The sequence below is a fragment of the Corvus hawaiiensis genome, chromosome 14 (assembly GCF_020740725.1).
Source record: "Corvus hawaiiensis isolate bCorHaw1 chromosome 14, bCorHaw1.pri.cur, whole genome shotgun sequence".
Classification (NCBI taxonomy): domain Eukaryota; kingdom Metazoa; phylum Chordata; class Aves; order Passeriformes; family Corvidae; genus Corvus; species Corvus hawaiiensis.
In genome coordinates, this window is record NC_063226.1 from 15,460,986 (window position 1) to 15,486,622 (window position 25,637).

The 25,637-nt window shown below is 61.3% G+C and overlaps 3 protein-coding genes across 3 annotated transcripts; all 3 read right to left on the bottom strand.

Annotated features, from left to right (window-relative positions):
* Positions 1–166: 166 nt before the first annotated feature.
* LOC125333362 (serine/threonine-protein kinase pim-1-like) lies at positions 167–6,613 on the bottom strand. Its single transcript, XM_048319226.1, has 10 exons — positions 6,568–6,613; positions 5,401–5,574; positions 3,685–3,824; positions 3,387–3,592; positions 2,479–2,725; positions 2,300–2,350; positions 1,710–2,076; positions 897–1,073; positions 490–639; positions 167–262 (listed from the first exon to the last, which is right to left on the bottom strand). Exons 1-9 carry the CDS (start codon positions 6,611–6,613, stop codon positions 533–535), a joined length of 1,515 nt encoding a protein of 504 aa, XP_048175183.1. The 3' UTR covers positions 167–262; positions 490–532.
* Positions 6,614–8,898: 2,285 nt separating this feature from the next.
* Positions 8,899–11,759, bottom strand: LOC125333363 (serine/threonine-protein kinase pim-1-like; the record flags this gene model as incomplete). Its single annotated transcript, XM_048319228.1, has 6 exons — positions 8,899–8,994; positions 9,222–9,371; positions 9,629–9,805; positions 10,442–10,808; positions 11,032–11,082; positions 11,211–11,759. Coding segments are annotated over 5 exons (1,251 nt in total), but the record flags the coding sequence as incomplete, so codon positions are not given.
* Positions 11,760–17,624: 5,865 nt separating this feature from the next.
* On the bottom strand, positions 17,625–24,066 carry LOC125333364 (serine/threonine-protein kinase pim-1-like). Its single transcript, XM_048319229.1, has 11 exons — positions 24,021–24,066; positions 22,978–23,027; positions 22,655–22,760; positions 21,137–21,276; positions 20,839–21,044; positions 19,937–20,183; positions 19,758–19,808; positions 19,168–19,534; positions 18,355–18,531; positions 17,948–18,097; positions 17,625–17,720 (listed from the first exon to the last, which is right to left on the bottom strand). The coding sequence occupies exons 1-10, from the start codon at positions 24,064–24,066 to the stop codon at positions 17,991–17,993; spliced, it is 1,497 nt and encodes a 498-aa protein (XP_048175186.1). The 3' UTR covers positions 17,625–17,720; positions 17,948–17,990.
* Between the last annotated feature and the right edge of the window lie 1,571 nt (positions 24,067–25,637).

Genomic DNA, 25,637 nt, shown 5'->3' on the forward strand with positions numbered 1-25,637 from the left:
CCCAGCAAAGGGGGGAACCTTTGCTTCCCGGCCAGGCCGTGCAATGCCCAAATCTGGGAGCATCCCCCTGGGTGTGGACTCATCTGTAAATTCGCTGTGGAGCCTGGCTTTGAAGAAGGTGCCAGAATCAAAGCCCATCATCTTCAGCTTGCCGGTGGCCAGGTCGAGGAAGAGCTCGTCATCCTTGACGTCGTCCTCCATGTCTCCAGACGCAGCAGCCCCACCTGGCACAGCTTCTCCAGGGGCTCCTTCTTCCCTGCGGCTGAGAGCAGGCTGTCAGTGCCCCGCCCAGGGCCCCGGCTGTCAGTGAAGCAGGACAAGCAAAAGCAGCTTGCACGGCGGCCACCAGTGCTGGGAAGAGCAGCTCAGCTCCAGCACAAGGGCTGCGTGTTCCCATCTGACGACCCCTGCGCAGCGATACAGGCAGGGCAAAAAAGCCTGCGTTTCTTGGCTTCTTCTTGCCAAGGCACGTGTGGAGCTGTAACTTACCGGCTCCCTGGATCAAAGTGTGCCTGTGGCTCTCTCCCTTCTTCTACGGATGGTGAATATCCTGCAGCCAAGGATCACACGACAGGTCTTCTAATGAGGGCCTGTCCAAGGAGTGCAGGGACAGACACCATCTGATGAGTTCCTTGCAGTCTGCGGGGAGAAACCAGAAAGCGCCGGTCAGTTGCAGAAGGCTCCTGTCCGCTTTGCCCCACTATTGCCATGCCCAGGCCATGCCATGGCGGCTCCAAGCTGTGCCTGAACTTTCCCATCCATTCTTTGTTTTGGAGGAGAGCAGGAGAGCGGGGCATGTGCCACCTCCTCGGCAGCTGCCAGAGCGGGATGCTCGTGAGCCCGCTGCTGTCTCCCAGCACCGCTATTCCCCCCGTGCCGCAGAGATGAGCATCCACCTTGAGAGAGCCGTTGTGGGAGCGACAGCTGGCCCCAGCTGATGTTCCGGCCCTTCGGGAACGGGTGCTGCCCGCAGACCATCTGGTGCAGCACGATGCCCAGGGACCAGACGGTAGCTGCCTCGCCGTAGTACCAGCCAAAGTGGTTCCATTCCGGGGGGCTGTACGATGGTGTTCCTACGGAATAGAGAGGCAGTTCATTAGGGGGATGCTGCCTGCTCCCGGAGCCTCGCCCCAGCATCCCTGGGCACGCGGGGGCCGCACCAGTGGCACGCGGCGTGACCCGCTGCCCTCTCGCCAGCGCCTGTGACTTGCGGACAAACTGTGGGTTGTAAAAGAAGCCACCGGTGTCGCAAGAGGGCAGCGGAAGCCCTGGCAAGGCCCGAGCATTCCACGCAAAGGGAAAACCCGCTCAGTGCCGGGGGGGAAAAACCATGCCTTCACCCTGCCTGCCTGCATTGCCCCAAAAAACATTCTGAAGCCAAGGCAAACCAGGCAAGCTGAGCAGTCCAAGCCCTTTCTCGCCTGCACACCAAACCGGCGGGTGCACAGCTTCTGGCCCCACCCTCTCTGCTACCCCCACCCACGGGTGTGTTTTTGTCACGCTGGCTGCCCCAGCCCCAGCGCCAGTCCTGGGCAGAGTGGCTGGCGAAGGCTGCCAGCAGCGCTGGAAGATGGCCCCCTGGCCACCCACACTCAAAAGCAACTGGGCTGAACACTCGGTCCTGGCATCAAAAGGGAGAATCCCCGCTGCCACAGCCAGGCTGGGCCGCGAGATGCCGGCACCGGGAGCCTACCCCGGCGGGGACTCACCTGCAAAGCGGGTGTAGGCTGTGTCTTGCAGGTGGGTGCCGCAGCCAAAGTCAATCAATTTGGCCTGGCCGGTGGCCAGGTCAACCAGGATGTTCTCTGGTTTCAGGTCCCTGTGAAGGACCCCGCAGCTGGTGCAGTGCCGCACGGCCTCCAGGACCTGGCGGAAGAGCTCCCGTGCCACCTCCTCTGACAGGAAGCCCCGCTCTCGAATAAAACGAAGCAGGTCCTGAGAGTGCTCCGGCCGCTCCATCACCAGCACCACGTTGTTGGGGAGCTCGAGCCACTCGAGGAGCTGCACCACACCAGGGAAGCCGGTGGACACCTTGTCCAGCAGCACGACCTCGAGTGGTGCGCTGGTGCCGTTGGGCTGCGGGAGGAGCACGATGCCGTCAGTGGGGCTGATGCCGTGCCAGGGCTCGGGAAGGCCCTCGCCCAGCCCGGGATGCTCTGCGCCCTCCGCTGCCCCCACGCCCGCTCTCCCCCGAGGCGTCCTGCCGCCTTCCACCCTCCCGGGCCTCGGCTTATCCCCGCCCGTCACGCCCCGGCTTCTCCCGCTGCCCACCACCCCCCTCCTCCCCCCGCTCACTCACCAGCTCGCCCCAATGACGGATGCGGTTCCGTGGCACCCGTTTGATGGCCACCTGCAAGCCAAGGGAAGCAGCGGGTTGAGCTCGCCGCCCGCCCTGCCGAGCCCCATCCTCCTTCTCCTGCGCCCTCCTCCTCCTCCGCCCCCCCTCCTCCTGCGCCCGCCGCCGGCCCCGCCACTCACCGGGGCGCCGTCCGAGAGCCGCGTCGCCGCGAACACGCTGCCGAAGCCGCCGCGCCCCAGCAGCGAGCCCACCCGGTAGCGCTCCGTCAGGCCCTGCTGCGCCTTCCCTGCCGGCGACACGCGGCTGTCAGCGCTCGGCCCGGCGCCAGAAACGGCCCGCGGCCGCTCCTCAACCGCCCCGGGCCGGGTATCCCCAGATGTTGCCTCTTTCGAAGGGGACACCGGCAGCTCGGGGGCGGGGGCCGCGCTGCCGAGGGGAAGAGCTCGGACCGGGGAAGACGCCGCGGACGCGGCGGGAGCGGCCGCGCCGTCTGTGTCCGCGGCGGGTCCCGGGAGGAGCCGGGGCCGGGGCCGGGGCCGGGGCCGGGGCCGGGGCCGGGGCCGGGGCCGGAGTCGGAGTCGGAGGCGGGCCTGGGGCCGGGGCCGGAGTCGGACCAGCCGGAGCCAGAGGCTGGCAATGCTGCCCAAGAGGCAGGCACTGATGCCCGCCCAGCAGCGCCACCGCCAGTACGGCAAGAGCCGGGCGGAGGCGAGACCGCGGCGGGACGCCCGGGGGCGGGGAGGGCGCAGCCCCGCCCGGGGCCGCGGGCGGGCCGGGCGCATGGCCCGGCCTGGCATGGGGAGAGGGAGGCCGCGGAAGGGGCGGAGGGGGTGGAGCACTGAAGGGAGAGCGGGACAGGGGATGCGGGACGCTGGGAGAAGGAGAGGAGGAGCAGGAGAAGGAACGCGGAGGCTCTGGAGAACCGCTGCTTTTGTGTTGCTCTTCTGCTGCTGCCGCTGCTGCCGCTGCCGCCGCTGCCGCTGAAGCGCTGGGAGCGTTTGTCCGCGTGTCCGTGTGTCTGTTGCCCGGGTGTCCGTTTTTCCGCCGCGCGCCCCGCGGCCGAGCCCCGCGCGCCCCGGGCCAGCACGGGCCGCTGCGCTCCGGGGCCGAAGCGGAGTCACGGAGCATCTCTTCCTCCCGCAGCCGCGCCACACGCACCGTCTTGTTTAGCTTCCTCTTCACCAGATTGTAACTCTTCCTTGCGGCAGTCTTGCAACTTGCCCCTGCTGCTCGCTCGCCCCGCGCCGCGGTCTCTTGCTCACGAGCAAGCAAAGCGCTGTCCGCACTTTTTGCCTGAAGCAGAGCAAAGTGCTGAATGAGGCGCCTGCCAGCGCCAGGCGGAGCCAGCCCCGTGGGAGGGCAGAGCAGGACGTGAGGAGGGAGACGTGCGGCCCCTGCGGGGCGCAGCGCTGCTCCCCGGCCGCTCGGCGTGGGCAGTGGGAGCGGCGGGGCCGTGCCCGGCGCGGTGCCCTCGTCGCCAGGGCTGTTGCTATTTTCTTGTCCGGTTCCAGGTGAAAATCGGAGACTGCCGATAGGAGGATTCAAGGAAAAGAATGGAAACACTCTTTTTGCCGAGTTCTGATGCCAGTCCAATAGAGCAGCTCAGCTCTCAGCTGTCTGCCTCCTCCCTGCCAATCCAGCACTTTCAGCCGGGAGCAAAGGCCCTCTCTGCAAAGAAACTGCAGGCTGGTTTCCTTCTCCTGCTGTTCATTGACACAGGTAGAAAAGCAGACTAGTTTGGATGCTGAGTCTGTCCAAACAGACAGTGAACTTTGCCATGTGAAGCCAAGACACGGAGTCTTGAGCCCTGCGACAGTGTCATGGGAATCACCTTTGTTGCTTCTGCTGTCTGTTGTCACTGCTGAGGGTGCAGTCCCATGGGAGCACATGCCCTGTCTCTAGAAGCCAGAGCCGAGCAATGCACTGGGCTCTAAAATCTTCCATTGGCAGGCTTCTGGTGTCTCCAGCATTGCTTTCAAAGCCAAACAGGGAGAAGGCAAACTGTGTGTAGCTAATGATACTGTAGAGTGTCTCAAACTTGCTAAGTCCTAGGTCTTCTAGGTAAGATCAGTTTGGAATGACAGTGGGGTAGAACTAGTGCAAGACAGAAAAGGGGAGCCTAGAAGGGAAGCAATTAATAGTATACGGGAACATCTTGGGCTGTTTCTTTCCGTTTGCATGTCACTTCTGGGAAGCTGTTTTGCTTTTGCAAGAATCTTGCCCACAGTGATGTCTGCTCTTTCCAAGACCCTTTCCTGGAGACCTTGCTCGAGCTCCTGTCACAAGATGTGCCATCACGTGCAGCTTCTCTTGGCTTGCCACACTGTGTGTGCAGCACGACTCTTGCAGCAAAGCAGGACCAAGGTTTTGAGAGCTTGACAACTTGTCCTTTCTCCTCCTGGTGGGCTAGCGAGTTGTGCGGTGGGTAAGGTTTCCGTCGTTACTGTTCTAGGCTAAGGAAACAGGAGGAGGGGGTAGCAGCAGTTGTTAGGCTGGCTGAATGGAGAGAAAGAATCTCCGGAGCCTGCAGCCAGAAGTGGAGAGCTGTGGGCTAATCCTTCCAAGCTCTCAGTGGACATCTTGCAAGTGACCTGGAACGTGAGAATGGTCTGACAGAGGCGGTTGGTTTCTGAGTTCAGCGTAGATGCTTGCACATCTGGTGCGTTGGTGCGCAAATCAAGAGTACAATCGGTTCATGGGAAGCACCAGAAGAAGCTGGAGCTCTCCGAGCAGACGACTGAAAGAATCTGCAAAGGAGAAATGTGGGAAATGACTTGGTGTACCTTGCCTGGAAGAAGGGTAGTTTTTTCTAATAATTCCTAATCCGTTCCCTTGGCTTTTGACTTTCTTAACAAGGCCGTTTGCATCCCCGATTCAGCACGAAGCCAGAGGCCCGGGCTTACGGAAGCGCGCCAAAGATTCCTCCGCAGTGACGCTCAGGTGGAAAGAGGAGCGGGGCGCCTGAGCAGCCTCCGGGGAAGCATCCCACGAGGTGCAATTTGCGCCATGCTGGGAGAGGAGGAGGGGGAGAAGGATGGGCCGTGCGTGGCAGCAGCAGCAAGTTTGGGCCGCAGGACATTGCGCCTGCGCCGCTGCCCCACAATGGGCGGGCGTGTCCCCGGGGCTGCGGCCCCGGCACCGCGTCCGCTGAGCTGCCGACGCTGCGGGAGCTCCCCGGGCTGGGCTGGGGTTCCCGCTGGGACTGGGCAGCGGCTGTGCTCTCACTGTGGTCAGCAGCAGCGGCACGTACCTCTGGACATCCACGTCTCCTGCTGCTGGGAAGAAGCAATGAAGCGAGTGCAGAAGTTCTGCTTCCTCTTTCTCCCGGTGGAGTTTTTCGTTTCATTCCACACTCCAGAGGCAATTTCTGTGCTGGCCTCTGTCAGCTGATTCTATTTCAAGAGCACCAGCAACAGGGCTGCGTTTGAGCGCTGTGAATGTGGCCTGTATGGCTTTCATTCTCCTCGCCTTAGTGCTCAGGGGTGGTGGGCATTCCAGTATCTGCTGATCCTTATGCCTGCGACAAAAAGACTGACTTCGCTGTCGTGAAAGCACCATGGATAGGCCTGCTTGAAAGCGGCAGTTGCAGTTTGGCTGAAAAATGCAGGTGGCAGCCGGAAGGGGTGCCACAGCAGCCGTGGGGTCCAATTCACAAGGCAGAGGCAACAGCAGCCTCCTGACGGCGCATCACGGTGAATGAAAGGGTGCAGAAACCCGATCATTTCTTTCTCTGAAGTTTGCTTCGGGAATGTACAGGCAGGCTCTGAGGAACCAGGGCTGTTTGTGGGGGAGTGTTGTTGTGATCAAGAGATTCAATTAGAAAAAGAAGGTGTTACGCATTTTGAGTCTTGACTTCAGTGCTTAGTCAGAAAGACCCAGTAGAGTAAGAAAACACCGGGAACTTGCAACTGGGAGAACACAGAGCGTTTAGTTAGAAAGCAAGGACTATTCAGTCAAGGCAGGAGAGATGGAACAAAGTTTTTAAAAATGTAACAAGTAGCAGGTGCACAATAGTTTGCAGAAAGAAGTATTACACAAGCATTTATCTTTGGGAGAAAAGTCTGATGTTGCTGTTAGGGACTTGATCACGACTATTATTGGTTAGCAAGCTTATTAACAATTTTACTATTGGCTATCCAGGCTCACACTATTCTAACCCGATGGTGAAAAGATTATAAAAGCTATCGACACTTTTAATAAACGTCTCTGGTTATAGCCCGACTGGCGACCGCATTTCTTTGATGCGTTGCACAAGCAACGTGACTGACACTTTCGCTCTCCGTGCTCGTTCCGCAGCCACGGGTACAAAGACATTATGGGAACCCTTGTGCAGACAGAGCCTTCTATCCCTGCAGAACGCAGCGCGGCGGGTGGGGGCGGTTGGCGGGCAGCGAGCCCCGGGCAGCAGGCGAGATCCGGCTCCGCACCTGCCGGGCCCTGCTAAGGCTCAATGCCGGCTCCTCTGCAACAGCAAAGACCTTGAGCCTTGTCACTGCCCAGAGGGGCAGTGCTGGCCCGGCCGCACAGCTCGTTTTCCCCACAACTTGCAGGAGGTGAGAAGGCAACACTTGCAAACACTGACTGCGAGCCGCAGCGCCGGCTGCGCACCATTAACCTCAGCTCTGGGACCACTGTCTGCCCCAAGCTCCGGGGGATGCGGTGGGAGCCCGGCTGGGCTCTGCCCTGGGGCCATCCTCCAGTGACAGCTGCAAACAGGGAGCATTTAGTTGCCACCAAGAGCCCAGCCACGCGTGGAGGGGAGCTGGTGCAGGTGCGGCCTGCGCTGTTGCCTGCTGTGCTCTGGGGCTGCTGCTCCCCGCAGAGGGAACTGCACTGGCGTGCCAGAGGAGACAAAGAAGCTTCAGCTTAAGCCGAACTGAGCTGGGTGGCTGGGCTGGCAGGAGTGGGGAGGGTCAAGGGCATTCACAGAGCTCATCCTGCTGCAAGGACGAGGAAAAGTGGCAGTGGGAAGCTAACAGTGAGGAGAGCTGAGGCCTGGAGGGCAGCTCTTGAATGACACTCAGGTCTCGCCGGACCTCTGAGACATTGCTGTTCTTCTGCCAGTGACAGGATGAGTCCCTAAACCTGGGGCTCGCTCCTCCTCCTCGTGGTCAGGGGCATCAAGGAAGGCTACAGTGCGACAGAGACCGCCCTGAGCTGGCAACTCACTGGGGGAAAAGAGGGAGGGAGCACTTGTGAACTAAAGGGCAGGTGGGGCAGAGAACTGTTCAGAGAAGGGCTGAGCTAAAGCTTGAGCAAGCTGAGAAACGTCATTTGGGGTCATCCCACATTGATTTCATTTCACAAGTTATTGAACAAGTTTATTTGGGGCGGGGGGGGTGTCATGTTTTCCCCTGGAGGCGTGCACTCTGCAGGCTTGAGCTGCGTTGCCGAAATGCTCGGGCACGTCTCTGCTGCAGCTCACACCGGTTCTTCTTTGGCTTCTTCCGGCCCGGTGCTGAGCCGCAGCAGAGCCCTGGCGGAGCCCAGAGCAGCCTCAGCATCCACAGAGCCCGGCTGCAAGGAGAGAAAGCAGAAACCGCCCGTCACGTGAAGGCTGCTGTCCCCCTTGTCCCAGCCGCCCGCGGTGCCCAGGCCGTGCTGGCCGTGCTCAGAGCGGTGCCCGAAGCCGCCCGTCCCTGCTGCCTTTGGCAGGAGAGCAGGATGGCAGGACACGTGCCACCACCCGCAGCCAGCCGTGGCAGATCCACCTCCTCAGCAGCTGCCCAGAGCGGGATGCTCCTGTGCTCGCTGCCATCTCCCAAAAGCCCTTATCCCACCCGTGCCAAGAAGACGGGGACCCACCGCACGCCACCCGCCGCCGGAAGAAAAGCTGCTCCCAAGCGATGTCCTCGGCCTTCTCCAAGGCCACGTCCCATCCACGCCGCAGCTGGTCCCAAGCACTTCCCGATCCAGACTGGACACCACCTACAACGCTTCCTCGAAGAAAAACAAACAACAAATTAATGAAAAGGGATTACAGACCAAAAGGAGAAACAAGAAAAAAGGTCAAAAATCTTCTCTCTGTCGGGGGCCTGAGGAAGGCCCAACCTTCCCTACATGCTGGGGAAAAACCCACCCACGGGCGAGGGAAGCCCACGCTTTCTCCCTTCCCCCCTGCACTGCCCCCCAACAGGCACGGCGAGCCCGAAGCAAACAAGGGGAGTGGAGCAGCCCGAGCCCTTCCTTTCCCGCAAAACAAAGCAGCCCGTGCACAGCTCCTGGAGCGCCACCTCTGCTCCTGCCATGGGGGCTTGTTTGTGTCGGGCTGGCTGCCCCAGCCCCAGCCCCAGCCCCAGCCCGGGGAACAGTGGGTGGTGGGGGCTGTTGGCAGGGCCAGGGGCCGACTCCCATTTCGTAAGCACCCCAGCCCATCCCGCCCGCCCCGCCGAAAAGCAGCTTGGCAGCCGGCTGAAGAATTAGTTGCATCCGCCCCAGCAAAGGGGGGAACCTTTGCTTCCCGGCCAGGCCGTGCAATGCCCAAATCTGGGAGCATCCCCCTGGGTGTGGACTCATCTGTAAATTCGCTGTGGAGCCTGGCTTTGAAGAAGGTGCCAGAATCAAAGCCCATCATCTTCAGCTTGCCGGTGGCCAGGTCGAGGAAGAGCTCGTCATCCTTGACGTCGTCCTCCATGTCTCCAGACGCAGCAGCCCCACCTGGCACAGCTTCTCCAGGGGCTCCTTCTTCCCTGCGGCTGAGAGCAGGCTGTCAGTGCCCCGCCCAGGGCCCCGGCTGTCAGTGAAGCAGGACAAGCAAAAGCAGCTTGCACGGCGGCCACCAGTGCTGGGAAGAGCAGCTCAGCTCCAGCACAAGGGCTGCATGTTCCCATCTGACGACCCCTGCGCAGCGATACAGGCAGGGCAAAAAAGCCTGCGTTTCTTGGCTTCTTCTTGCCAAGGCACGTGTGGAGCTGTAACTTACCGGCTCCCTGGATCAAAGTGTGCCTGTGGCTCTCTCCCTTCTTCTACGGATGGTGAATATCCTGCAGCCAAGGATCACACGACAGGTCTTCTAATGAGGGCCTGTCCAAGGAGTGCAGGGACAGACACCATCTGATGAGTTCCTTGCAGTCTGCGGGGAGAAACCAGAAAGCGCCGGTCAGTTGCAGAAGGCTCCTGTCCGCTTTGCCCCACTATTGCCATGCCCAGGCCATGCCATGGCGGCTCCAAGCTGTGCCTGAACTTTCCCATCCATTCTTTGTTTTGGAGGAGAGCAGGAGAGCGGGGCATGTGCCACCTCCTCGGCAGCTGCCAGAGCGGGATGCTCGTGAGCCCGCTGCTGTCTCCCAGCACCGCTATTCCCCCCGTGCCGCAGAGATGAGCATCCACCTTGAGAGAGCCGTTGTGGGAGCGACAGCTGGCCCCAGCTGATGTTCCGGCCCTTCGGGAACGGGTGCTGCCCGCAGACCATCTGGTGCAGCACGATGCCCAGGGACCAGACGGTAGCTGCCTCGCCGTAGTACCAGCCAAAGTGGTTCCATTCCGGGGGGCTGTACGATGGTGTTCCTACGGAATAGAGAGGCAGTTCATTAGGGGGATGCTGCCTGCTCCCGGAGCCTCGCCCCAGCATCCCTGGGCACGCGGGGGCCGCACCAGTGGCACGCGGCGTGACCCGCTGCCCTCTCGCCAGCGCCTGTGACTTGCGGACAAACTGTGGGTTGTAAAAGAAGCCACCGGTGTCGCAAGAGGGCAGCGGAAGCCCTGGCAAGGCCCGAGCATTCCACGCAAAGGGAAAACCCGCTCAGTGCCGGGGGGGAAAAACCATGCCTTCACCCTGCCTGCCTGCATTGCCCCAAAAAACATTCTGAAGCCAAGGCAAACCAGGCAAGCTGAGCAGTCCAAGCCCTTTCTCGCCTGCACACCAAACCGGCGGGTGCACAGCTTCTGGCCCCGCCCTCTCTGCTACCCCCACCCACGGGTGTGTTTTTGTCACGCTGGCTGCCCCAGCCCCAGCGCCAGTCCTGGGCAGAGTGGCTGGCGAAGGCTGCCAGCAGCGCTGGAAGATGGCCCCCTGGCCACCCACACTCAAAAGCAACTGGGCTGAACACTCGGTCCTGGCATCAAAAGGGAGAATCCCCGCTGCCACAGCCAGGCTGGGCCGCGAGATGCCGGCACCGGGAGCCTACCCCGGCGGGGACTCACCTGCAAAGCGGGTGTAGGCTGTGTCTTGCAGGTGGGTGCCGCAGCCAAAGTCAATCAATTTGGCCTGGCCGGTGGCCAGGTCAACCAGGATGTTCTCTGGTTTCAGGTCCCTGTGAAGGACCCCGCAGCTGGTGCAGTGCCGCACGGCCTCCAGGACCTGGCGGAAGAGCTCCCGTGCCACCTCCTCTGACAGGAAGCCCCGCTCTCGAATAAAACGAAGCAGGTCCTGAGAGTGCTCCGGCCGCTCCATCACCAGCACCACGTTGTTGGGGAGCTCGAGCCACTCGAGGAGCTGCACCACACCAGGGAAGCCGGTGGACACCTTGTCCAGCAGCACGACCTCGAGTGGTGCGCTGGTGCCGTTGGGCTGCGGGAGGAGCACGATGCCGTCAGTGGGGCTGATGCCGTGCCAGGGCTCGGGAAGGCCCTCGCCCAGCCCGGGATGCTCTGCGCCCTCCGCTGCCCCCACGCCCGCTCTCCCCCGAGGCGTCCTGCCGCCTTCCACCCTCCCGGGCCTCGGCTTATCCCCGCCCGTCACGCCCCGGCTTCTCCCGCTGCCCACCACCCCCCTCCTCCCCCCGCTCACTCACCAGCTCGCCCCAATGACGGATGCGGTTCCGTGGCACCCGTTTGATGGCCACCTGCAAGCCAAGGGAAGCAGCGGGTTGAGCTCGCCGCCCGCCCTGCCGAGCCCCATCCTCCTTCTCCTGCGCCCTCCTCCTCCTCCGCCCCCCCTCCTCCTGCGCCCGCCGCCGGCCCCGCCACTCACCGGGGCGCCGTCCGAGAGCCGCGTCGCCGCGAACACGCTGCCGAAGCCGCCGCGCCCCAGCAGCGAGCCCACCCGGTAGCGCTCCGTCAGGCCCTGCTGCGCCTTCCCTGCCGGCGACACGCGGCTGTCAGCGCTCGGCCCGGCTCCAGAAACGGCCCGCGGCCGCTCCTCAACCGCCCCGGGCCGGGTATCCCCAGATGTTGCCTCTTTCGAAGGGGACACCGGCGGCTCGGGGGCGGGGGCCGCGCTGCCGAGGGGAAGAGCTCGGACCGGGGAAGACGCCGCGGACGCGGCGGGAGCGGTCGCGCCGTCTGTGTCCGCGGCGGGTCCCAGGAGGAGCCGGGGCCGGGGCCGGGGCCGGGGCCGGGGCCGGGGCCGGGGCCGGAGTCGGAGTCGGAGGCGGGCCTGGGGCCGGGGCCGGAGTCGGACCAGCCGGAGCCAGAGGCTGGCAATGCTGCCCAAGAGGCAGGCACTGATGCCCGCCCAGCAGCGCCACCGCCAGTACGGCAAGAGCCGGGCGGAGGCGAGACCGCGGCGGGACGCCCGGGGGCGGGGAGGGCGCAGCCCCGCCCGGGGCCGCGGGCGGGCCGGGCGCATGGCCCGGCCTGGCATGGGGAGAGGGAGGCCGCGGAAGGGGCGGAGGGAGTGGAGCACTGAAGGGAGAGCGGGACAGGGGATGCGGGACGCTGGGAGAAGGAGAGGAGGAGCAGGAGAAGGAACGCGGAGGCTCTGGAGAACCGCTGCTTTTGTGTTGCTCTTCTGCTGCTGCCGCTGCTGCCGCTGCCGCCGCTGCCGCTGAAGCGCTGGGAGCGTTTGTCCGCGTGTCCGTGTGTCTGTTGCCCGGGTGTCCGTTTTTCCGCCGCGCGCCCCGCGGCCGAGCCCCGCGCGCCCCGGGCCAGCACGGGCCGCTGCGCTCCGGGGCCGAAGCGGAGTCACGGAGCATCTCTTCCTCCCGCAGCCGCGCCACACGCACCGTCTTGTTTAGCTTCCTCTTCACCAGATTGTAACTCTTCCTTGCGGCAGTCTTGCAACTTGCCCCTGCTGCTCGCTCGCCCCGTGCCGCGGTCTCTTGCTCACGAGCAAGCAAAGCGCTGTCCGCACTTTTTGCCTGAAGCAGAGCAAAGTGCTGAATGAGGCGCCTGCCAGCGCCAGGCGGAGCCAGCCCCGTGGGAGGGCAGAGCAGGACGTGAGGAGGGAGACGTGCGGCCCCTGCGGGGCGCAGCGCTGCTCCCCGGCCGCTCGGCGTGGGCAGTGGGAGCGGCGGGGCCGTGCCCGGCGCGGTGCCCTCGTCGCCAGGGCTGTTGCTATTTTCTTGTCCGGTTCCAGGTGAAAATCGGAGACTGCCGATAGGAGGATTCAAGGAAAAGAATGGAAACACTCTTTTTGCCGAGTTCTGATGCCAGTCCAATAGAGCAGCTCAGCTCTCAGCTGTCTGCCTCCTCCCTGCCAATCCAGCACTTTCAGCCGGGAGCAAAGGCCCTCTCTGCAAAGAAACTGCAGGCTGGTTTCCTTCTCCTGCTGTTCATTGACACAGGTAGAAAAGCAGACTAGTTTGGATGCTGAGTCTGTCCAAACAGACAGTGAACTTTGCCATGTGAAGCCAAGACACGGAGTCTTGAGCCCTGCGACAGTGTCATGGGAATCACCTTTGTTGCTTCTGCTGTCTATTGTCACTGCTGAGGGTGCAGTCCCATGGGAGCACATGCCCTGTCTCTAGAAGCCAGAGCCGAGCAATGCACTGGGCTCTAAAATCTTCCGTTGGCAGGCTTCTGGTGTCTCCAGCATTGCTTTCAAAGCCAAACAGGGAGAAGGCAAACTGTGTGTAGCTAATGATACTGTAGAGTGTCTCAAACTTGCTAAGTCCTAGGTCTTCTAGGTAAGATCAGTTTGGAATGACGGTGGGGTAGAACTAGTGCAAGACAGAAAAGGGGAGCCTAGAAGGGAAGCAATTAATAGTATACGGGAACATCTTGGGCTGTTTCTTTCCGTTTGCATGTCACTTCTGGGAAGCTGTTTTGCTTTTGCAAGAATCTTGCCCACAGTGATGTCTGCTCTTTCCAAGACCCTTTCCTGGAGACCTTGCTCGAGCTCCTGTCACAAGATGTGCCATCACGTGCAGCTTCTCTTGGCTTGCCACACTGTGCGTGCAGCACGACTCTTGCAGCAAAGCAGGACCAAGGTTTTGAGAGCTTGACAACTTGTCCTTTCTCCTCCTGGTGGGCTAGCGAGTTGTGCGGTGGGTAAGGTTTCCGTCGTTACTGTTCTAGGCTAAGGAAACAGGAGGAGGGGGTAGCAGCAGTTGTTAGGCTGGCTGAATGGAGAGAAAGAATCTCCGGAGCCTGCAGCCAGAAGTGGAGAGCTGTGGGCTAATCCTTCCAAGCTCTCAGTGGACATCTTGCAAGTGACCTGGAACGTGAGAATGGTCTGACAGAGGCGGTTGGTTTCTGAGTTCAGCGTAGATGCTTGCACATCTGGTGCGTTGGTGCGCAAATCAAGAGTACAATCGGTTCATGGGAAGCACCAGAAGAAGCTGGAGCTCTCCGAGCAGACGACTGAAAGAATCTGCAAAGGAGAAATGTGGGAAATGACTTGGTGTACCTTGCCTGGAAGAAGGGTAGTTTTTTCTAATAATTCCTAATCCGTTCCCTTGGCTTTTGACTTTCTTAACAAGGCCGTTTGCATCCCCGATTCAGCACGAAGCCAGAGGCCCGGGCTTACGGAAGCGCGCCAAAGATTCCTCCGCAGTGACGCTCAGGTGGAAAGAGGAGCGGGGCGCCTGAGCAGCCTCCGGGGAAGCATCCCACGAGGTGCAATTTGCGCCATGCTGGGAGAGGAGGAGGGGGAGAAGGATGGGCCGTGCGTGGCAGCAGCAGCAAGTTTGGGCCGCAGGACATTGCGCCTGCGCCGCTGCCCCACAATGGGCGGGCGTGTCCCCGGGGCTGCGGCCCCGGCACCGCGTCCGCTGAGCTGCCGACGCTGCGGGAGCTCCCCGGGCTGGGCTGGGGTTCCCGCTGGGACTGGGCAGCGGCTGTGCTCTCACTGTGGTCAGCAGCAGCGGCACGTACCTCTGGACATCCACGTCTCCTGCTGCTGGGAAGAAGCAATGAAGCGAGTGCAGAAGTTCTGCTTCCTCTTTCTCCCGGTGGAGTTTTTCGTTTCATTCCACACTCCAGAGGCAATTTCTGTGCTGGCCTCTGTCAGCTGATTCTATTTCAAGAGCACCAGCAACAGGGCTGCGTTTGAGCGCTGTGAATGTGGCCTGTATGGCTTTCATTCTCCTCGCCTTAGTGCTCAGGGGTGGTGGGCATTCCAGTATCTGCTGATCCTTATGCCTGCGACAAAAAGACTGACTTCGCTGTCGTGAAAGCACCGTGGATAGGCCTGCTTGAAAGCGGCAGTTGCAGTTTGGCTGAAAAATGCAGGTGGCAGCCGGAAGGGGTGCCACAGCAGCCGTGGGGTCCAATTCACAAGGCAGAGGCAACAGCAGCCTCCTGACGGCGCATCACGGTGAATGAAAGGGTGCAGAAACCCGATCATTTCTTTCTCTGAAGTTTGCTTCGGGAATGTACAGGCAGGCTCTGAGGAACCAGGGCTGTTTGTGGGGGAGTGTTGTTGTGATCAAGAGATTCAATTAGAAAAAGAAGGTGTTACGCATTTTGAGTCTTGACTTCAGTGCTTAGTCAGAAAGACCCAGTAGAGTAAGAAAACACCGGGAACTTGCAACTGGGAGAACACAGAGCGTTTAGTTAGAAAGCAAGGACTATTCAGTCAAGGCAGGAGAGATGGAACAAAGTTTTTAAAAATGTAACAAGTAGCAGGTGCACAATAGTTTGCAGAAAGAAGTATTACACAAGCATTTATCTTTGGGAGAAAAGTCTGATGTTGCTGTTAGGGACTTGATCACGACTATTATTGGTTAGCAAGCTTATTAACAATTTTACTATTGGCTATCCAGGCTCACACTATTCTAACCCGATGGTGAAAAGATTATAAAAGCTATCGACACTTTTAATAAACGTCTCTGGTTATAGCCCGACTGGCGACCGCATTTCTTTGATGCGTTGCACAAGCAACGTGACTGACACTTTCGCTCTCCGTGCTCGTTCCGCAGCCACGGGTACAAAGACATTATGGGAACCCTTGTGCAGACAGAGCCTTCTATCCCTGCAGAACGCAGCGCGGCGGGTGGGGGCGGTTGGCGGGCAGCGAGCCCCGGGCAGCAGGCGAGATCCGGCTCCGCACCTGCCGGGCCCTGCTAAGGCTCAATGCCGGCTCCTCTGCAACAGCAAAGACCTTGAGCCTTGTCACTGCCCAGAGGGGCAGTGCTGGCCCGGCCGCACAGCTCGTTTTCCCCACAACTTGCAGGAGGTGAGAAGGCAACACTTGCAAACACTGACTGCGAGCCGCAGCGCCGGCTGCGCACCATTAACCTCAGCTCTGGGACCACTGTCTGCCCCAAGCTCCGGGGGATGCGGTGGGAGCCCGGCTGGGCTCTGCCCTGGGGCCATCCTCCAGTGACAGCTGCAAACAGGGAGCATTTAGTTGCCACCAAGAGCCCAGCCACGCGTGGAGGGGAGCTGGTGCAGGTGCGGCCTGCGCTGTTGCCTGCTGTGCTCTGGGGCTGCTGCTCCCCGCAGAGGGAACTGCACTGGCGTGCCAGAGGAGACAAAGAAGCTTCAGCTTAAGCCGAACTGAGCTGGGTGGCTGGGCTGGCAGGAGTGGGGAGGGTCAAGGGCATTCACAGAGCTCATCCTGCTGCAAGGACGAGGAAAAGTGGCAGTGGGAAGCTAACAGTGAGGAGAGCTGAGGCCTGGAGGGCAGCTCTTGAATGACACTCAGGTCTCGCCGGACCTCTGAGACATTGCTGTTCTTCTGCCAGTGACAGGATGAGTCCCTAAACCTGGGGCTCGCTCCTCCTCCTCGTGGTCAGGGGCATCAAGGAAGGCTACAGTGCGACAGAGACCACCCTGAGCTGGCAACTCACTGGGGGAAAAGAGGGAGGGAGCACTTGTGAACTAAAGGGCAGGTGAGGCAGAGAACTGTTCAGAGAAGGGCTGAGCTAAAGCTTGAGCAAGCTGAGAAACGTCATTTGGGGTCATCCCACATTGATTTCATTTCACAAGTTATTGAACAAGTTTATTTGGGGCGGGGGGGGTGTCATGTTTTCCCCTGGAGGCGTGCACTCTGCAGGCTTGAGCTGCGTTGCCGAAATGCTCGGGCACGTCTCTGCTGCAGCTCACACCGGTTCTTCTTTGGCTTCTTCCGGCCCGGTGCTGAGCCGCAGCAGAGCCCTGGCGGAGCCCAGAGCAGCCTCAGCATCCACAGAGCCCGGCTGCAAGGAGAGAAAGCAGAAACCGCCCGTCACGTGAAGGCTGCTGTCCCCCTTGTCCCAGCCGCCCGCGGTGCCCAGGCCGTGCTGGCCGTGCTCAGAGCGGTGCCCGAAGCCGCCCGTCCCTGCTGCCTTTGGCAGGAGAGCAGGATGGCAGGACACGTGCCACCACCCGCAGCCAGCCGTGGCAGATCCACCTCCTCAGCAGCTGCCCAGAGCGGGATGCTCCTGTGCTCGCTGCCATCTCCCAAAAGCCCTTATCCCACCCGTGCCAAGAAGACGGGGACCCACCGCACGCCACCCGCCGCCGGAAGAAAAGCTGCTCCCAAGCGATGTCCTCGGCCTTCTCCAAGGCCACGTCCCATCCACGCCGCAGCTGGTCCCAAGCACTTCCCGATCCAGACTGGACACCACCTACAACGCTTCCTCGAAGAAAAACAAACAACAAATTAATGAAAAGGGATTACAGACCAAAAGGAGAAACAAGAAAAAAGGTCAAAAATCTTCTCTCTGTCGGGGGCCTGAGGAAGGCCCAACCTTCCCTACATGCTGGGGAAAAACCCACCCACGGGCGAGGGAAGCCCACGCTTTCTCCCTTCCCCCCTGCACTGCCCCCCAACAGGCACGGCGAGCCCGAAGCAAACAAGGGGAGTGGAGCAGCCCGAGCCCTTCCTTTCCCGCAAAACAAAGCAGCCCGTGCACAGCTCCTGGAGCGCCACCTCTGCTCCTGCCATGGGGGCTTGTTTGTGTCGGGCTGGCTGCCCCAGCCCCAGCCCCAGCCCCAGCCCGGGGAACAGTGGGTGGTGGGGGCTGTTGGCAGGGCCAGGGGCCGACTCCCATTTCGTAAGCACCCCAGCCCATCCCGCCCGCCCCGCCGAAAAGCAGCTTGGCAGCCGGCTGAAGAATTAGTTGCATCCGCCCCAGCAAAGGGGGGAACCTTTGCTTCCCGGCCAGGCCGTGCAATGCCCAAATCTGGGAGCATCCCCCTGGGTGTGGACTCATCTGTAAATTCGCTGTGGAGCCTGGCTTTGAAGAAGGTGCCAGAATCAAAGCCCATCATCTTCAGCTTGCCGGTGGCCAGGTCGAGGAAGAGCTCGTCATCCTTGACGTCGTCCTCCATGTCTCCAGACGCAGCAGCCCCACCTGGCACAGCTTCTCCAGGGGCTCCTTCTTCCCTGCGGCTGAGAGCAGGCTGTCAGTGCCCCGCCCAGGGCCCCGGCTGTCAGTGAAGCAGGACAAGCAAAAGCAGCTTGCACGGCGGCCACCAGTGCTGGGAAGAGCAGCTCAGCTCCAGCACAAGGGCTGCGTGTTCCCATCTGACGACCCCTGCGCAGCGATACAGGCAGGGCAAAAAAGCCTGCGTTTCTTAGCTTCTTCTTGCCAAGGCACGTGTGGAGCTGTAACTTACCGGCTCCCTGGATCAAAGTGTGCCTGTGGCTCTCTCCCTTCTTCTACGGATGGTGAATATCCTGCAGCCAAGGATCACACGACAGGTCTTCTAATGAGGGCCTGTCCAAGGAGTGCAGGGACAGACACCATCTGATGAGTTCCTTGCAGTCTGCGGGGAGAAACCAGAAAGCGCCGGTCAGTTGCAGAAGGCTCCTGTCCGCTTTGCCCCACTATTGCCATGCCCAGGCCATGCCATGGCGGCTCCAAGCTGTGCCTGAACTTTCCCATCCATTCTTTGTTTTGGAGGAGAGCAGGAGAGCGGGGCATGTGCCACCTCCTCGGCAGCTGCCAGAGCGGGATGCTCGTGAGCCCGCTGCTGTCTCCCAGCACCGCTATTCCCCCCGTGCCGCAGAGATGAGCATCCACCTTGAGAGAGCCGTTGTGGGAGCGACAGCTGGCCCCAGCTGATGTTCCGGCCCTTCGGGAACGGGTGCTGCCCGCAGACCATCTGGTGCAGCACGATGCCCAGGGACCAGACGGTAGCTGCCTCGCCGTAGTACCAGCCAAAGTGGTTCCATTCCGGGAGGCTGTACGATGGTGTTCCTACGGAATAGAGAGGCAGTTCATTAGGGGGATGCTGCCTGCTCCCGGAGCCTCGCCCCAGCATCCCTGGGCACGCGGGGGCCGCACCAGTGGCACGCGGCGTGACCCGCTGCCCTCTCGCCAGCGCCTGTGACTTGCGGACAAACTGTGGGTTGTAAAAGAAGCCACCGGTGTCGCAAGAGGGCAGCGGAAGCCCTGGCAAGGCCCGAGCATTCCACGCAAAGGGAAAACCCGCTCAGTGCCGGGGGGGAAAAACCATGCCTTCACCCTGCCTGCCTGCATTGCCCCAAAAAACATTCTGAAGCCAAGGCAAACCAGGCAAGCTGAGCAGTCCAAGCCCTTTCTCGCCTGCACACCAAACCGGCGGGTGCACAGCTTCTGGCCCCACCCTCTCTGCTACCCCCACCCACGGGTGTGTTTTTGTCACGCTGGCTGCCCCAGCCCCAGCGCCAGTCCTGGGCAGAGTGGCTGGCGAAGGCTGCCAGCAGCGCTGGAAGATGGCCCCCTGGCCACCCACACTCAAAAGCAACTGGGCTGAACACTCGGTCCTGGCATCAAAAGGGAGAATCCCCGCTGCCACAGCCAGGCTGGGCCGCGAGATGCCGGCACCGGGAGCCTACCCCGGCGGGGACTCACCTGCAAAGCGGGTGTAGGCTGTGTCTTGCAGGTGGGTGCCGCAGCCAAAGTCAATCAATTTGGCCTGGCCGGTGGCCAGGTCAACCAGGATGTTCTCTGGTTTCAGGTCCCTGTGAAGGACCCCGCAGCTGGTGCAGTGCCGCACGGCCTCCAGGACCTGGCGGAAGAGCTCCCGTGCCACCTCCTCTGACAGGAAGCCCCGCTCTCGAATAAAACGAAGCAGGTCCTGAGAGTGCTCCGGCCGCTCCATCACCAGCACCACGTTGTTGGGGAGCTCGAGCCACTCGAGGAGCTGCACCACACCAGGGAAGCCGGTGGACACCTTGTCCAGCAGCACGACCTCGTGTGGTGCGCTGGTGCCGTTGGGCTGCGGGAGGAGCACGATGCCGTCAGTGGGGCTGATGCCGTGCCAGGGCTCGGGAAGGCCCTCGCCCAGCCCGGGATGCTCTGCGCCCTCCGCTGCCCCCACGCCCGCTCTCCCCCGAGGCGTCCTGCCGCCTTCCACCCTCCCGGGCCTCGGCTTATCCCCGCCCGTCACGCCCCGGCTTCTCCCGCTGCCCACCACCCCCCTCCTCCCCCCGCTCACTCACCAGCTCGCCCCAATGACGGATGCGGTTCCGTGGCACCCGTTTGATGGCCACCTGCAAGCCAAGGGAAGCAGCGGGTTGAGCTCGCCGCCCGCCCTGCCGAGCCCCATCCTCCTTCTCCTGCGCCCTCCTCCTCCTCCGCCCCCCCTCCTCCTGCGCCCGCCGCCGGCCCCGCCACTCACCGGGGCGCCGTCCGAGAGCCGCGTCGCCGCGAACACGCTGCCGAAGCCGCCGCGCCCCAGCAGCGAGCCCACCCGGTAGCGCTCCGTCAGGCCCTGCTGCGCCTTCCCTGCCGGCGACACGCGGCTGTCAGCGCTCGGCCCGGCTCCAGAAACGGCCCGCGGCCGCTCCTCAACCGCCCCGGGCCGGGTATCCCCAGATGTTGCCTCTTTCGAAGGGGACACCGGCAGCTCGGGGGCGGGGGCCGCGCTGCCGAGGGGAAGAGCTCGGACCGGGGAAGACGCCGCGGACGCGGCGGGAGCGGCCGCGCCGTCTGTGTCCGCGGCGGGTCCCGGGAGGAGCCGGGGCCGGGGCCGGGGCCGGGGCCGGGGCCGGGGCCGGGGCCGGAGTCGGAGTCGGAGGCGGGCCTGGGGCCGGGGCCGGAGTCGGACCAGCCGGAGCCAGAGGCTGGCAATGCTGCCCAAGAGGCAGGCACTGATGCCCGCCCAGCAGCGCCACCGCCAGTACTGCAAGAGCCGGGCGGAGGCGAGACCGCGGCGGGACGCCCGGGGGCGGGGAGGGCGCAGCCCCGCCCGGGGCCGCGGGCGGGCCGGGCGCATGGCCCGGCCTGGCATGGGGAGAGGGAGGCCGCGGAAGGGGCGGAGGGGGTGGAGCACTGAAGGGAGAGCGGGACAGGGGATGCGGGACGCTGGGAGAAGGAGAGGAGGAGCAGGAGAAGGAACGCGGAGGCTCTGGAGAACCGCTGCTTTTGTGTTGCTCTTCTGCTGCTGCCGCTGCTGCCGCTGCCGCCGCTGCCGCTGAAGCGCTGGGAGCGTTTGTCCGCGTGTCCGTGTGTCTGTTGCCCGGGTGTCCGTTTTTCCGCCGCGCGCCCCGCGGCCGAGCCCCGCGCGCCCCGGGCCAGCACGGGCCGCTGCGCTCCGGGGCCGAAGCGGAGTCACGGAGCATCTCTTCCTCCCGCAGCCGCGCCACACGCACCGTCTTGTTTAGCTTCCTCTTCACCAGATTGTAACTCTTCCTTGCGGCAGTCTTGCAACTTGCCCCTGCTGCTCGCTCGCCCCGCGCCGCGGTCTCTTGCTCACGAGCAAGCAAAGCGCTGTCCGCACTTTTTGCCTGGAGCAGAGCAAAGTGCTGAATGAGGCGCCTGCCAGCGCCAGGCGGAGCCAGCCCCGTGGGAGGGCAGAGCAGGACGTGAGGAGGGAGACGTGCGGCCCCTGCGGGGCGCAGCGCTGCTCCCCGGCCGCTCGGCGTGGGCAGTGGGAGCGGCGGGGCCGTGCCCGGCGCGGTGCCCTCGTCGCCAGGGCTGTTGCTATTTTCTTGTCCGGTTCCAGGTGAAAATCGGAGACTGCCGATAGGAGGATTCAAGGAAAAGAATGGAAACACTCTTTTTGCCGAGTTCTGATGCCAGTCCAATAGAGCAGCTCAGCTCTCAGCTGTCTGCCTCCTCCCTGCCAATCCAGCACTTTCAGCCGGGAGCAAAGGCCCTCTCTGCAAAGAAACTGCAGGCTGGTTTCCTTCTCCTGCTGTTCATTGACACAGGTAGAAAAGCAGACTAGTTTGGATGCTGAGTCTGTCCAAACAGACAGTGAACTTTGCCATGTGAAGCCAAGACACGGAGTCTTGAGCCCTGCGACAGTGTCATGGGAATCACCTTTGTTGCTTCTGCTGTCTATTGTCACTGCTGAGGGTGCAGTCCCATGGGAGCACATGCCCTGTCTCTAGAAGCCAGAGCCGAGCAATGCACTGGGCTCTAAAATCTTCCGTTGGCAGGCTTCTGGTGTCTCCAGCATTGCTTTCAAAGCCAAACAGGGAGAAGGCAAACTGTGTGTAGCTAATGATACTGTAGAGTGTCTCAAACTTGCTAAGTCCTAGGTCTTCTAGGTAAGATCAGTTTGGAATGACGGTGGGGTAGAACTAGTGCAAGACAGAAAAGGGGAGCCTAGAAGGGAAGCAATTAATAGTATACGGGAACATCTTGGGCTGTTTCTTTCCGTTTGCATGTCACTTCTGGGAAGCTGTTTTGCTTTTGCAAGAATCTTGCCCACAGTGATGTCTGCTCTTTCCAAGACCCTTTCCTGGAGACCTTGCTCGAGCTCCTGTCACAAGATGTGCCATCACGTGCAGCTTCTCTTGGCTTGCCACACTGTGCGTGCAGCACGACTCTTGCAGCAAAGCCGGACCAAGGTTTTGAGAGCTTGACAACTTGTCCTTTCTCCTCCTGGTGGGCTAGCGAGTTGTGCGGTGGGTAAGGTTTCCGTCGTTACTGTTCTAGGCTAAGGAAACAGGAGGAGGGGGTAGCAGCAGTTGTTAGGCTGGCTGAATGGAGAGAAAGAATCTCCGGAGCCTGCAGCCAGAAGTGGAGAGCTGTGGGCTAATCCTTCCAAGCTCTCAGTGGACATCTTGCAAGCGACCTGGAACGTGAGAATGGTCTGACAGAGGCGGTTGGTTTCTGAGTTCAGCGTAGATGCTTGCACATCTGGTGCGTTGGTGCGCAAATCAAGAGTACAATCGGTTCATGGGAAGCACCAGAAGAAGCTGGAGCTCTCCGAGCAGACGACTGAAAGAATCTGCAAAGGAGAAATGTGGGAAATGACTTGGTGTACCTTGCCTGGAAGAAGGGTAGTTTTTTCTAATAATTCCTAATCCGTTCCCTTGGCTTTTGACTTTCTTAACAAGGCCGTTTGCATCCCCGATTCAGCACGAAGCCAGAGGCCCGGGCTTACGGAAGCGCGCCAAAGATTCCTCCGCAGTGACGCTCAGGTGGAAAGAGGAGCGGGGCGCCTGAGCAGCCTCCGGGGAAGCATCCCGCGAGGTGCAATTTGCGCCGTGCTGGGAGAGGAGGAGGGGGAGAAGGATGGGCCGTGCGTGGCAGCAGCAGCAAGTTTGGGCCGCAGGACATTGCGCCTGCGCCGCTGCCCCACAATGGGCGGGCGTGTCCCCGGGGCTGCGGCCCCGGCACCGCGTCCGCTGAGCTGCCGACGCTGCGGGAGCTCCCCGGGCTGGGCTGGGGTTCCCGCTGGGACTGGGCAGCAGGCTGTGCTCTCACTGTGGTCAGCAGCAGCGGCACGTACCTCTGGACATCCACGTCTCCTGCTGCTGGGAAGAAGCAATGAAGCGAGTGCAGAAGTTCTGCTTCCTCTTTCTCCCGGTGGAGTTTTTCGTTTCATTCCACACTCCAGAGGCAATTTCTGTGCTGGCCTCTGTCAGCTGATTCTATTTCAAGAGCACCAGCAACAGGGCTGCGTTTGAGCGCTGTGAATGTGGCCTGTATGGCTTTCATTCTCCTCGCCTTAGTGCTCAGGGGTGGTGGGCATTCCAGTATCTGCTGATCCTTATGCCTGCGACAAAAAGACTGACTTCGCTGTCGTGAAAGCACCGTGGATAGGCCTGCTTGAAAGCGGCAGTTGCAGTTTGGCTGAAAAATGCAGGTGGCAGCCGGAAGGGGTGCCACAGCAGCCGTGGGGTCCAATTCACAAGGCAGAGGCAACAGCAGCCTCCTGACGGCGCATCACGGTGAATGAAAGGGTGCAGAAACCCGATCATTTCTTTCTCTGAAGTTTGCTTCGGGAATGTACAGGCAGGCTCTGAGGAACCAGGGCTGTTTGTGGGGGAGTGTTGTTGTGATCAAGAGATTCAATTAGAAAAAGAAGGTGTTACGCATTTTGAGTCTTGACTTCAGTGCTTAGTCAGAAAGACCCAGTAGAGTAAGAAAACACCGGGAACTTGCAACTGGGAGAACACAGAGCGTTTAGTTAGAAAGCAAGGACTATTCAGTCAAGGCAGGAGAGATGGAACAAAGTTTTTAAAAATGTAACAAGTAGCAGGTGCACAATAGTTTGCAGAAAGAAGTATTACACAAGCATTTATCTTTGGGAGAAAAGTCTGATGTTGCTGTTAGGGACTTGATCACGACTATTATTGGTTAGCAAGCTTATTAACAATTTTACTATTGGCTATCCAGGCTCACACTATTCTAACCCGATGGTGAAAAGATTATAAAAGCTATCGACACTTTTAATAAACGTCTCTGGTTATAGCCCGACTGGCGACCGCATTTCTTTGATGCGTTGCACAAGCAACGTGACTGACACTTTCGCTCTCCGTGCTCGTTCCGCAGCCACGGGTACAAAGACATTATGGGAACCCTTGTGCAGACAGAGCCTTCTATCCCTGCAGAACGCAGCGCGGTGGGTGGGGGCGGTTGGCGGGCAGCGAGCCCCGGGCAGCAGGCGAGATCCGGCTCCGCACCTGCCGGGCCCTGCTAAGGCTCAATGCCGGCTCCTCTGCAACAGCAAAGACCTTGAGCCTTGTCACTGCCCAGAGGGGCAGTGCTGGCCCGGCCGCACAGCTCGTTTTCCCCACAACTTGCAGGAGGTGAGAAGGCAACACTTGCAAACACTGACTGCGAGCCGCAGCGCCGGCTGCGCACCATTAACCTCAGCTCTGGGACCACTGTCTGCCCCAAGCTCCGGGGGATGCGGTGGGAGCCCGGCTGGGCTCTGCCCTGGGGCCATCCTCCAGTGACAGCTGCAAACAGGGAGCATTTAGTTGCCACCAAGAGCCCAGCCACGCGTGGAGGGGAGCTGGTGCAGGTGCGGCCTGCGCTGTTGCCTGCTGTGCTCTGGGGCTGCTGCTCCCCGCAGAGGGAACTGCACTGGCGTGCCAGAGGAGACAAAGAAGCTTCAGCTTAAGCCGAACTGAGCTGGGTGGCTGGGCTGGCAGGAGTGGGGAGGGTCAAGGGCATTCACAGAGCTCATCCTGCTGCAAGGACGAGGAAAAGTGGCAGTGGGAAGCTAACAGTGAGGAGAGCTGAGGCCTGGAGGGCAGCTCTTGAATGACACTCAGGTCTCGCCGGACCTCTGAGACATTGCTGTTCTTCTGCCAGTGACAGGATGAGTCCCTAAACCTGGGGCTCGCTCCTCCTCCTCGTGGTCAGGGGCATCAAGGAAGGCTACAGTGCGACAGAGACCACCCTGAGCTGGCAACTCACTGGGGGAAAAGAGGGAGGGAGCACTTGTGAACTAAAGGGCAGGTGGGGCAGAGAACTGTTCAGAGAAGGGCTGAGCTAAAGCTTGAGCAAGCTGAGAAACGTCATTTGGGGTCATCCCACATTGATTTCATTTCACAAGTTATTGAACAAGTTTATTTGGGGCGGGGGGGGGGTGTCATGTTTTCCCCTGGAGGCGTGCACTCTGCAGGCTTGAGCTGCGTTGCCGAAATGCTCGGGCACGTCTCTGCTGCAGCTCACACCGGTTCTTCTTTGGCTTCTTCCGGCCCGGTGCTGAGCCGCAGCAGAGCCCTGGCGGAGCCCAGAGCAGCCTCAGCATCCACAGAGCCCGGCTGCAAGGAGAGAAAGCAGAAACCGCCCGTCACGTGAAGGCTGCTGTCCCCCTTGTCCCAGCCGCCCGCGGTGCCCAGGCCGTGCTGGCCGTGCTCAGAGCGGTGCCCGAAGCCGCCCGTCCCTGCTGCCTTTGGCAGGAGAGCAGGATGGCAGGACACGTGCCACCACCCGCAGCCAGCCGTGGCAGATCCACCTCCTCAGCAGCTGCCCAGAGCGGGATGCTCCTGTGCTCGCTGCCATCTCCCAAAAGCCCTTATCCCACCCGTGCCAAGAAGACGGGGACCCACCGCACGCCACCCGCCGCCGGAAGAAAAGCTGCTCCCAAGCGATGTCCTCGGCCTTCTCCAAGGCCACGTCCCATCCAC